This window comes from Passer domesticus, chromosome 5, assembly GCF_036417665.1.
Source record: "Passer domesticus isolate bPasDom1 chromosome 5, bPasDom1.hap1, whole genome shotgun sequence".
Lineage (NCBI taxonomy): Eukaryota > Metazoa > Chordata > Aves > Passeriformes > Passeridae > Passer > Passer domesticus.
Genome location: NC_087478.1, coordinates 8,704,098 through 8,716,954, shown reverse-complemented (window position 1 = coordinate 8,716,954; position 12,857 = coordinate 8,704,098). Strand labels below are relative to the sequence as shown.

At 37.2% G+C, this 12,857-nt stretch overlaps 1 protein-coding gene across 4 annotated transcripts in view; it reads right to left on the bottom strand.

Moving 5' to 3' along the window:
- CACNA2D1 (calcium voltage-gated channel auxiliary subunit alpha2delta 1) overlaps positions 1-12,857 on the bottom strand; it is a 359,436-nt gene that overhangs the window by 299,441 nt on the left and 47,138 nt on the right. For all 4 annotated transcript variants that reach the window (XM_064421876.1, XM_064421879.1, XM_064421878.1 and 1 more), the window contains one exon: positions 8,129-8,210. In XM_064421876.1, the coding sequence (XP_064277946.1) occupies positions 8,129-8,210 (82 nt within the window). The remainder of the gene's footprint in view (positions 1-8,128; positions 8,211-12,857) is intronic.

Here is a 12,857-nt window from a genome sequence, read left to right as displayed (position 1 = left end):
GTGGCTGTGGTACACCTCAAATGGGACATATATTGTTAAAAAACCTGTTAATAACTTTGGGAGTCCCAAACAAGGTTAACCCATCTCATACATTATTACAATTCTGGTAAATGGACTCTGACTCCTCAATAAATACCTGAAATGACCACGTTTCACTGCACCAAACCCTTCATACTTCTATTCTAAAAGTAATCCTGACCTCCCACCGCTTCACCACACCCCTCTCAGGGACAGCAGACTGGTTCCTCACCTTAGGAATGAGGGAGAAGTCAGAAGAATCTTGAAATCCAGGGTCAAAATACTGACAAACTCCTCAGAACCTACGGCATTCACAACATTTCAATCAAAAATTTCATTTTCTAATGAAATTCAAACTTACAAAGTCCACAGCCAGGACCTTCAGAGAAATGTTCACCAAATATATTAATTTGGGTTGCTATTCTTGAAATCAACAATCTTTTTTAAAAATCCAGTTGTTGCATTTCTTCTTTTTACTTTTCTTAATCATAAAACTCTCCATTACTTCAACTTTAACAAGGGTGAGTGTAGCATATTTTGGAATGTGTCCATATATCACCAAGGTCCATCTGCTAGCTCAACAGAGAATAGTATGAGCTACAAAATTCTTTGCCTTTGGCTAAAGCATATACAAATCAAATCCAACTTGATACATACAGTAGTTGAAAATAAATAAATAAATAAATAAATGATAAACTGTAGAGCTGGTAAAAATAAATAGAATTTTCAAATCCATGTATCTGTTTAATGTTTTCAAAACATAAATTCAAATTTTTATAAAGCTTTTGCTAATTCATTCAATTTACTTTATAAATGTAAAAAAAGAACCACATAAATATCATGCCAATCATTGAGAAAAATAGTAGGAATTAAATTGTTTTCTGCTAAATTACCTGCCAAATCACCTTCTTAAGCAGGAATTGTAGGGTCCTATGACAATAAGGAAGATCATCCAGAAAGAAGTCTTACATGAATTTTAAGTAAGCTGTTGAAGTCTGCCCTTGCACTGACCTCTACAGAGATAATGAATGAACAAGACAAGCACTATATGACAGCCTCCCTAGGTCTAAGTCAGTGGTGTGTCTGTAGGGCTTCTAGAATAGAGCTCCTAAGACTAATTTAGCTAAAATCTGTAGAACCCAACAGAAAGTTACTCCAGGTTATCATTCCTTCTGGCAGAAGGAAGCTTTCCTGAACATCCCTGCTCCAGGGCAGTTCAAATCAGAGATCAGTCTCTCTTACAAGCCATTCATCCCAGTTAAACTCCAGAGACTGATCCAAGACCTGGAAAGCTGAAAGTGTGGCCTGAGAAGCTGCTGCCAATGTGAGTGCTTGAGCAGACCCACTCCATCTGTGCCTTGGGCACACAGACCTCACGCTGAGCAAGGGATGAAATGTGCTCCTGCAGGATCTCGGCTGGGCTGTTCACTGAAGAAGAGCTAATTATTATAAAACAGCATTCAAAAGACAAAATAAATAAAAATCTTCTAACAATAGCTGGTAGACTCATTTTGTGAATGAAACTCATCACCACATATCCTATACCCATACCTAGCTCTTTTTCTTTTGTAGGATTAAACAGTATTTTTATCTCAGTAGGAATATCATTTACAGGCCAAGACAGCCTATATGGATTCACTCTACAGCTCCTGGAACTGTAATAACAGCATGCCTTATGAACATCATGCATGGATTGTTTTTGCATAGATGGAAACAGATTCCCTTTTTGCAAAAAGGAAACAGATTCAGGGAGTAGAGTTCCTTGGAACTGCCTCTCTATCTTCATTCATTTATGCCATTGCCAGAAAAGGCTACACTGCACAAGATGGCATTTTTTTGGTGTAACAGTCATAGTGAAGGTCCAGTGTGTTTGTCACATCAAAGCTCTTTACACAGACCCACATTTTTTAATTCAGTGTTTCTGTAAAAGAGGATTCTCTTCAATCAGTTTGGAACAGACAAGCTCATGCATTGCTATAAGGCATATTCTCTAACTCAAAGCCTTCTTTTCTGGGTACTGCAGGGTTCCCCTCCTTCTCTCTCTCCTGTGCCTAGAGGTATTTTAGGAGCCGGAGTCCAGAAGCATACTTGTAATAGTTTATTAGATTAAATGAGCTGTCAATTAGCTTAGTCATGAGTTTTTGCTGTGGAAAATCTATGTAAAAATGGAAGTTGTACATACTTTCATGAAAATGGAACTATGTACTCAATTCTGTAGTTCAGTAGGTTCTTCACTTTTTTTTTTCCCTGTATACTGAGGTATCTTTTAAAGCAGAATGTGACTTTGAACTTTGTACATTTGTTTTTCTTTTCAAAGACAAAATAGCTACTGAGAAATGCAGCTAGTAAGATCAGCCTCAATATTTATTTTGCTACATGTATTTTAGGTCTATTAAGCTGCTGTCTACTCCTTCTTATTTTTTTCTAACAGTCTATTTACCCTATAGAAACTATATTCATTCACACCCTATCATTCACACCACTGCAGCTTCATAATGCCTGAAGGCACAGAGAGTTCACAGGTAAGACAAAGTTACATGAACCCTCTTAAGCTGAAATGAGAATTACATGACTATTTGTTGCTGTTGTTTTGCTGTTTGGTTTTGGTTTTGTTTTTTTTTTTTTTTTAACATAATATTTATAAAACTAAAAAGAATACACAAAGTTATGCTTTGTTGAGAGACAGTTAAAGAAGCACACAGGACAAGATTTTCCTATGTATCCTGTATTCCTACTTTCAAGCCTCAAATTGTACATACAACACTTCCTTATAAACATTCCCTTTGCTCTTCTATGGGAAAAAAATCCTTAGGAAGGACTAAACAGTACCTTCTTCAGCTGGGCAAGTACAGCAGCAATAGCCTCTGCTTTTTGTGTAAAAATCTGTGGGGTTTTTTTAATACTTTTTACCTGCTTGGCTTGTAAATCAAATGTTGTTAGTCGTGATTCTTAGCAAATGTAAATTAGTGTAATCCACTGCAGTCAGTGGAGCTCTGCCAGTTTTCAACCAGCTGAGTATTTTGGCATCTTGAGTCCCGACTTCCTGCCTTGTTGAAGCAATCATTGCATTACTGTAATGGGAATATTACACTGGTATTACATCCAAGTTGGAGTTCTCCCAGATCTCACCTAAACTCCTAGTAATGTCCAAAAAAGCAGGATTTAAATATGTGCTTTAAATCTATTTTTGGAGACTATTTTGAGACCAGTCCCAGAGAGCATCCCAGAACCAGAGAATGCACTGACTTGGAAGAGGCCCATAGGGATCATGGAGTACAACTCCTGGGCCTGTGCAGGAAACCCCAATCCCAGTGTGTCTCCTTTGGGCAACACAGTAAACAGCTCTCACCTGCCTCTCCAGCCCCTTGTTTCTTCTACCCCAGTTATGCTACTTTATCTGGTTCAGGCTGTGAATGAAAGTAGCCTCAACATAAAACTTCTTGTTTTAAGTTACGCCTTATTTAAGGTGTCCAAGCTTTCTTTTGCAGTTTTTTTTACTACAGGCATTATATTGCTGTCATCATTGCTAACAAGAGAAAAGGTATGTATGTATGTATGAAATGTTCATCAGCACAAATATATTCATATTTTCAGAGGCAGAATCCCTAATGAACTAATAAACTCCCAAATATTTTGCCTTTTTAAACAGTATGTGGAATACTCATTAATAGATTGTTGTGTATCCTTGCTATACAGGTATTTTCAAAAGTTGTGATTAGTGAGAGTTACAATAGCTACATTATATATGCAAAAGGAAGAGAAAGAGTGGTTAGTCACTAGGATAAGATTGTGATTCCAAAACACTGTAAGAAAATTGTCAATGAAAGAAGAAAAGGGAATCCTCTTCTGAGGAGATTCTTCTCATTAAATATGAATCCATGAAATTTAGTACATGTTGAATTCAAAAACCTTAAATACAAAAAATACTTTCCCTAGTTCTCTATGTCCACACTGCAGATTAAATAAGACTTTTATTGAGGTACTGATTTCAGCAGGACAGCTATCCACTTTCCACATACCTCACGTGACGTTAACAGCCATCTACATTTTTATTTTTTTATTCCTTTGTAAATATATATTACACTCTGAGTTTTATATCCTTTCTGTTGCAGCACATGTCACAGTTGAGCCAGCCACAATACACAGAATATCACCATACAATTTCAGAAGGTTGCAAGCATCTGCCCTTCTTGTTCTTTAGCCCCACCACCTACACCCTTCTGGTCAAAAGTTCTCCCAGTCTAAAATCAAAAGAATTGAGAATTAAGGTAGTACTCATATCCCTCTCCCTCATGGTGATGAAAAAAAAAAAAAAAAAAAAAATTATAGTTCTGCAGAAGAGGCCATTGTACAGTGTATTTCCCTGCAGCACAAAGACCCCCAGACACCCAGGCACATCCAAGCATAAATAGCACTGATGAACCCCGAGATACTTTCAGCAAATTATGGGAGCACCATTAGCATTGCAGCTAATTGAAAAAGCTCTGGTTTATGTTAATTCACTCTAGATGAGAATGTATTAATTGTGCTACTTTGAGAGCTATCTTGGTCACTTTAGACATCTTCACAGAAGACTTAATTGCACAAAGCAGACACAGATCCTAACTTCAGCTGAATCAGTGGGAATTCTTCCCCGGAGTCCAGGGCAAGATTGACCAGGCTGTGAAATGGTTATAATCAGTTACATGTTCTTGCTAAGAGCTTTAACCTCACACTTGGCAAAATTAAAATTAATTTTCCTTAGAACAAGGGAAGACATTTCTCCTACCAAGCTGATTATTACAGCTTTTGACAGGAAGTCATGTTTACTATTTTACAATCGGAGCAATCTGCTCCTTCTTTTTATATTATTCATTTTGCTTTTAGAGAGAGAAGAGGCAGAAAACCCAAACAAATTATTTCTTTTTTCAACTTTACATGAAGACTACAGGTTTGATCCAAACAATTCTGGATTGGAAGAAGAAACAAATCAGAAAAAAAGCTGAAAATTCAATCTGACTGTAAACATTTTTAAAGCGTGAGCATCTGAAGGCAAATTCTGTGAATAAAAGTGACAAGCATGCAGGCATGCTGTTTTTCATGTCTTGTAGTCTCCATTTTTCCAAGATTGTGGTTCATTTCAGAAGAGATCTAACTAAATGTTAATAGGCAGTGAGCAGGAAAAAAAAAGGATGCCATTCAGAAATGGGAAAGTGACAATAGCCTGTAAACAAGAAGAGAGCGGGAGAGTGCATGGGTTACACCTTGCAGGGCTTTGCGTTTTCCCTTGCAGCCAAGAGAGCTAATTAAAACCTCATGTCTACAAAAAGACATAGTGCCACTTAGGTCAAACACATGGCTTTGATATAGTGGGATATCTTACATGGAAACATCCTCCTTTCATGCTTTTAATCCTAGGATTACAAGAACATATCGACCGTCTTGTGAATATCATCTGAGATAGCACTATTTCCTTGAAGTCTATTGTAAATTCTGGCTTTTCTAAAGAAACTTACCTAGAGTATTCACACACTCATATTTTTGTTTTTATTTACATGAATGTCACTGTGGCAAAGCTGGTTGCACTACAGATTATTAGGCTTGCCCAGTAGTTTTCATTATAAGACTGTTTATCAGTTTGTAAATTTGCCAAATATTAACAACATAAACTAACATTTTCCTGAGGGGAAAAAGAGAATGAAACATCAATTTCTTGGCTTTTCATTATCTATTTTACTGTGTGGTCCTCACAACAAGAAGGCATAGCAAAATGTTTGAGACATCAAGTCATTATTTTGGTCCAGTCAGAAATCCTGTGTAACTCATTTTCCTGTTACCTATTCATTGTAGATTAAAACCTCAATGCTGTGTTTTTAAAGATATATTTTAGTCTTTAGTGTTAAAAAAAATTCTAGCCTGAAAAGGACCTGCAGATTACTGCAGAGATTTAATCAGCTAAATTGCTGAGAACACAGGTGTATTCCAAGTCAGAGACATCACTCCTAGAAAATGTCCCACCTCCTCTGCAGTTCAAGATCAGACTTGCTGTGGTCTCTCACATCTACACAGTGGGAGAAGGAGGAGAGGAAAACTGAATTAAGGATAAAGGGCAAGAGACGGAGATATGGAAACAGGAGATAATAGACTGGAAAATGGCAAGCAAAGAATAAGGAGAAAATGAGACTGAAAAGGAAGGTGAAAAATAAAAAATCATACAGAAGAAAATTACAGGTCTGGGACTGAGAATTAGTGATGGAGGGAAATGTGAGAAAGAGGAAGAGAAATTCCTGTGGAAGAGAAGAAATGAGAGTATTGTGACAGGCTGGCCACACACACCTTTTGGAAATGCTAAGAAGAACGAAAGAGTTAAGAGAGAATTGCCGATCTGGAAAAAGCTGAGGAGAAAGATCCTAAAATAGAGACAAGAAACTAGTGCAAAATAGAAAGGCAGACTGGCGAAGCAGCAAAGGCAGGAGCTGAGACAGAAACATAGCATAGGTTGAGGAGAAATGAAAGGCAGCCAACCAACACAGCAGGAAAGGAATGCAAAGTTGAATGGTGAATCATTAGCAAGATGCTGAATGGAAGGGAAAAAAGAGACACAGCAAGTGCAGAAAAGACCAGATCACACCTAAATTAGATAAGCAAAAAGGGACTTGTAGCAGAAAGTCCCCACCAGAAGCTGGAGACTGATGATTTGCAAATCTTGTTGTCCTCTGTCAGCAGATACATGTGCAATCCACCTGCAAAAACTCCAATGAGAGTTCCATGCTTCCAAACCTTACATTTCCTCAGGAAGCTCAAGTTCTAGACATTTCTGCATTGGAAACCCACACTTGTAGGAATCTGATGATTTGTGTTAGGATTTTAAGATTTTGTTTTCAGTTTGTTTATGGTTTTTAAAGATTAAACATGCATCTAAAGCATCTACCTTAAATTGTACTGCAATATGATGCAGTCAAATATTAGGAAAGGCCAGAACTAAAATAAACTCAGCAATTTTCATTTATGTTCATCGTGCATGCAATGACATAGCCCTTCCTTTTATGACAGTGGTGATCTCATCTGAGCTAATGGACATCTGAGCTAATCATCCAACCTCCTCTTATAGTAATGACAAAATGTCCTTCTGGGATAGGATACACACAAGGCATGAATGTCTAGGCAAAAGGTCTTTAAGGTCAAAGGAATACATAATACACAATGCTAAATCTGACAACTTCACACATTATTTTTTCTGTGTGCTTCTTAACAGCTTCAAAAACCTTTTGAAGCTGCTGAAACCTCTGCTATCCATTTCATGGATCATTTGGAATCATTTTCTGAAAACCAAATCTCAAGGCTTCACGTCCAGTTCCCCAGCACCAGGGGCTTTTGCTGGAAAACAATAGCTCAGTTTCCTGATGCAGCAGCAAAATTCCCTTCACCTTAAATCAGACATCCATCAGTTCAAAGAAAGAGCCATAACTCTTGTGCAGGGATAGGGAGAGGTATGATCATATGGTTGTATACTGGATTGTGATGTATACATACAAAATTGTATAGGCAGTGTAATTCTGACACGTTCTTAATTGTGCCTTCATTTTTCTGCAATGGCACGTGTTGTCACCATCTATGAATAGAATAATAACACAAAAAAATCTCAATGACAGATTTGTAAATTCTTGTGTAAAACAAACTTGGTGTTAAATTTGTACAGCTGAGTAAAAGTAATTTTCATCCTCGTCTGTGTTTCTGCTAACCAAAAGCTGCCTCATTTGACGAAATATGTGTCAGAAAGCTAGGTTCCCTTGTTAATAGAGAGTAGAATTCCCCACCACTGTGAATGGTTGCTTCCTGGATACCGTATTTGACAAACAGAACATAAAAGTGCTTCCTTCAGTGGAAGTGTTGTAACAATGGCAAGCCTTATGTCTGATACTGCAAAGCTGATTAAATATTATCATTGAGAAAGTGCTGCAACACTGAATGTGATATGATGGATGTCTGTTCTTCATTTCTCTCTCAGCAAGCACTGCAGAGTTTAATCCCCCAAAATAATTTTTGTACATTGGGATTAAATGATTGTAAAGCCTGGAAGGTGCAAGCCCTTCACTTTCTAGTTACAGCAGCCTAGGACACCTCTTCTTACTTCAGCAAGCCGGTCCACTCCGCTTGCAGTTCGTGCGAGCGTCACGAGATCTTCTTGCATCTTATCCACCCATGCTTTTATCCTGCAGAAAACAGAAAAGAAAACAGAGGCATCCAATCAGATCACTGATAAATGAAAATGTCATACAAGCATATAGCACAGAAAATGGGAAAAAAATAAAAGGGATAAAGTTGAATACAAAACATAAGACTTGTCATTGAGGTTTTTCTTCTACTCAGCCGTCTTGACTTGAATCTGTTCATACAACTGTCTGTGGTGGCCACCGCGCTATGCCACCTGTAAACTCAAGAGTGCCATCATATCTCTGAAGCCAAGCTGCAGAAAAGATCTCCACAACCTGCCTGCCCTGCAGCTTACTCCCAAAAACGCCTCTCCTGAGCGCCCCAAGGTCCCTCTCCCAACAGACAGTGCAGAGAAAAGCAGCAGCTGGAAGCAGGCTTTCAAACCACACTAGATTTTCTGGCCTGTAGCCTCTCTTCAAGGAAGCAACAGCAGGACAGGCAGCAGTGGTCATGAGCTGTTTTGGAAAGGCACGTTTGCTCCTGGCTGCTGTCACCAGGGAAGAAGTGATTTGCTGCTGTGCCTGCTCTGCTCCCTGTGCCCAGTAAACCTGACTCTCTGGAAATGCATGGGATCCAACACAGTTTTTGTGCCATGTCACGTTCTGTAGCAGGAAAGGAGCCATGGTGAAAGTTTATTCCAGTAAGATCCATGTTCAGAAGGTTGTCTGGCTTGCCTAGCCAGAAATTTTGAAGTCCAACTCAACTCTCACACTATCCCTGCCATTATGCCAGCTATCTGCTCTGAAACCTAGAACAGATAAACATATTTATTTCAGCCATTTCCCAGCTTTGATCTCACACCCCAGAGATAACAACTTAGATTAATTCATTAATATAGACAGAAAAAAGGAAGATTGAATTTTTGCTTCAAAATGGAAAATTTGGAAGACTAAGAAAGAAGATGGAAGACTGAATTTACTCCTTTTTTCCATGGCTTTAATGAATACATTTTCTGCTAATCCACAACCAATTTCTTCAAAGAGTACCATCTTTATTATGGTCTCAAGTTGACTGTTTTTATTAAAGGACCCTTCATCATGCTTACTTCACACAAAAAATCATATTCACATTGACTATAGCAATTAATTGCATTATTGGTGTAGTGCTCCCAAACATTCTCTTCTATACTTTGCTTTCCAAAAACTGAAACAAAATAAATTAATTTCCTGGTTCAAGTGTCCAAAAAGAACTATATTATATAAGCATTTAGTTCTGCATAGAAATCAGATTATTTAAAACCATGGTGCATTATATCTGTCATGGCTTTAAGACCATCATCTGTATCTGTGCAAAGCATAGACTCAAAAGCACAAGTACAAGCACAAACAAGAAAATGTTATCATTTTCCATTTTTGAATGGTTTCTGTTTTTCTGAGTGGAAGAATGAGGTAAATGAAAGGTGAAAAAGTGAAACCCATTACCCAAAAGTGTTTTCAAAAGCATAAAATAAATAATTGAACACCCTAGGATTTTTTTATTATCCATTTCAGTTATAAAAATTGTGGGTGTTATTTCTAGCAGAAGTCAATAGAAAAAATCAGGAAGGATTGATTTTTAAATTGACTTTTTCCATTTCCTACTACTTTATATTTTTACTAGAGATATTCCTATCTGTCTTTAAACAAAACTGGAATGGTGAAGACGCATATTAGTTAAGTAGTTAGTTAGTTAGCTAGTTAGTTATTTAAATTTGAAATTTTGGAAGCTATTCTTATACCCAGTAATTACTTACTATTATTTGTAAATGAAATATGAATCATATTTTCTCTTTAACATGAAAAAAAGAAGATTTTTCAATAAATACTTATATATTGTCTAGAAATCCTGCCTCCACAGAATTAGCCCACAACTTGTCTTTTGAAATTAATGACCATGACTAGTTTTTGTTTTATTTTGGGTTTGCTTTGATCTTGTTTTAATACGTGTTTGAGCTAGGCTTCTGCATCAATGTCAATGGGAAAATGCATGTCCAGAGCTGACTCACTCTCTCCTCAGCCAGTTGAGCTGAATCTATCTTCTAAATATCTTCTAGTGGAGCCCTGGTCAACTTTGATTCCTAATCCAAGTTCTCCAGCTTGACTTTTAGTCAGGTAAGGATAGAGAGTATAAGTCTGTAAACTGGAACATGAGGAAGTACACCTTCTTCCTAACTTAATGGCAATCTCCCTCCCCAGCTGTAATTATAATGTAAATAATAAGGTTTCTACAAATATATTCACTACCTTAAAATTATTTTATTGCATATTGGAGTTAGTCAGTTAAGACTTCTGTAGTGAAAACCATCTTTTTTTTTGCTTTCCTGTACATCAGAGTGCAACATTATCACAGAATTATGGAATCATAGAATAGTTTGGGTTGAAAGGGACCTTTAAAGGTCATCCATTCCAATCTCCCTGGAATGAGCAAGGGCATCTTAAACCAGCTCAAATTGTTCAGATGGCAAAAAGCAATAACATCACAAGTGTTGAGCTAGATTACTGTCAAAAGCAGAAATGATAAAATTACATTATATGACTTTGAGGAAGCTCAGTATAATTCCTCCTTCTTTCCCACAAGCATTTGAATATGATTAGTAGTATTTATAAAGTCTAATGTCAGGATTTCTGCATCTCAATTTCCTACCTTGCTACCAGACAAAAGTGTACATTTGAGATATTGCATGCTCAACATAGGCTTTTTCTCAGAAATGCACATACTCACATTCTAGAACTTTCACCAAAAAAATTGCATAGAGTATATATAAAAAAAAGGTTTTTGTTTTTGTTTTCCAGTGAAAGAATCGTATTATCTCATTGTGGTTTTGGGGGGTTTTTTTAAGTGTGTCTTTAAAACAAAATAAATAAGGGCCTTTAGGCACTGAAATGCTTGTCTGGTGCTCCTTTCAACTGAAGCCTGCAGTGTAATATCTGTCTGACAGCTGCTCATGGTCAGAGTTTATTTAACGATTGGAAAGCTGTCACAGCAAATGGGAGTCCCCCATGACTTAAAGAAGCAGCAGCAATTTTTTTCTGCAAAGGGCACCAACAGAAAGCCAGTACGAAAGACTAGTTTGTTCGTATCATTATTAGTTTGGCACAAACATTGCAATGGATGTATCACCTATTGAAAGGTGATTATGTTCTGCAGGACAGTTGACTGTAACCCCCTTCTCCCACACACAGGCTGTCCCTGAATGAAGCAGTGACAAGACAAAGAAGTGTGCATGTGCTTTCCCACAGCAACTTCCAAGTGATCTGAATGATGGAGGGAGCTGTCTGATTAAAGATAGACAGACACGGGTCATTTATTGGGGGATTAGAAGGTACAGCCCTGCTCCTGTCACCTGGGCTGTGATCAGATTGATGATAAAGTAGCCAAAACACTAAAGAGCCATCCATCCACATTACGTGTTTAGCCATCTTGGTAAAACAGGTATTTCGACAGCATAGGAAGATTTGGATTTCTTTCTTTTCTCATTGTATTTTTTTTCTCATTTTTTTTAAAGCAGGACAATTATATTTGCTAAAGTCAAAGGATTTTCACTAGTACACCCCTAGCCACACTCCAGGCAGAACTAAATATAGCAGGTGCTAGACTAAAAAAATCTTTATTTTAATTTCATTAAAACCTATTTTTATATTATACCTGTACTTGCAGAACAGAGCACTGCTCAATTACAAGGGTAAAAGAAACCAAGATGTCTCGATGCAGAGTAACCTGGCTATAACCTTTTTTTCCCTACTGAAACTGATGCAGTATTTTTCTGCTGACTTCAGGGAAGGTAGATTCATGTAATGATATGCTGTATCTTTGTAGGCCACTCACACTAATTTAAGGTCCATTAGCTGACTTCTGCTTGGATAATATATTATAATCTAAAGAGGCAAGGTTAAACCTTAACTCTGACAGTCAAAGTCATGTGGTATGTTGGCGATCCACATCTAGTTCTCTACAGTTAAGATTACATTCAGCTCAAGTTCCTTTATAGCTTTTTTATATAAAAATAGCAACAATTGAAGTAATGAAAGCTGTCAGTAGTGAGAGGAAGAAGTGTTTTCAAAATAGGTCAATATTTCTCTGATTACCAGAAAGGAAAAAAAATACATAACACACTGCTCCTGATTCAATTGAAAAGTGATGTTCGGGAAATGAAGATAAATGAGATTAGTTTTGGAAACTGGGAGAAAAATATAGCCTTGCTATATTTTTTCAGGCTAACCCCACTTTATTTTCTTTCTTAGAAAAAGCCTTCACTTTCAGATTTAGATGGTTTTTAGAAGGTTTGCTGTTAGTGATGGAGGGGGAAAAGGCTGCAAAATTATCATAGCAGCAGGCTTCATAACCACTCTTTGTCACTCTTAGGCAACACCAAAGGGCAAATAGAAATTCTTATAGTAATTTATGGAAAGCATGGAAGTTACAATAGAATTACTAACACTGTACCCAGAAATTACCCATGTTCTGCATTTACACCTCCCACTGCACCACTAGTGATTTTAAATAGCATTGTATTTTTTTTCACGACCTAAGCTGACAGCACTCATGGTTCAGGTATGGAGACAAATGGATAGATTTATAGGCAACCAGACTTTTGAAGGAGAAATAAAGGCAAGTTTTGTGAAATACTGAAGAAATTTTCATAATGAACCAAAACTCCACTGATTCTA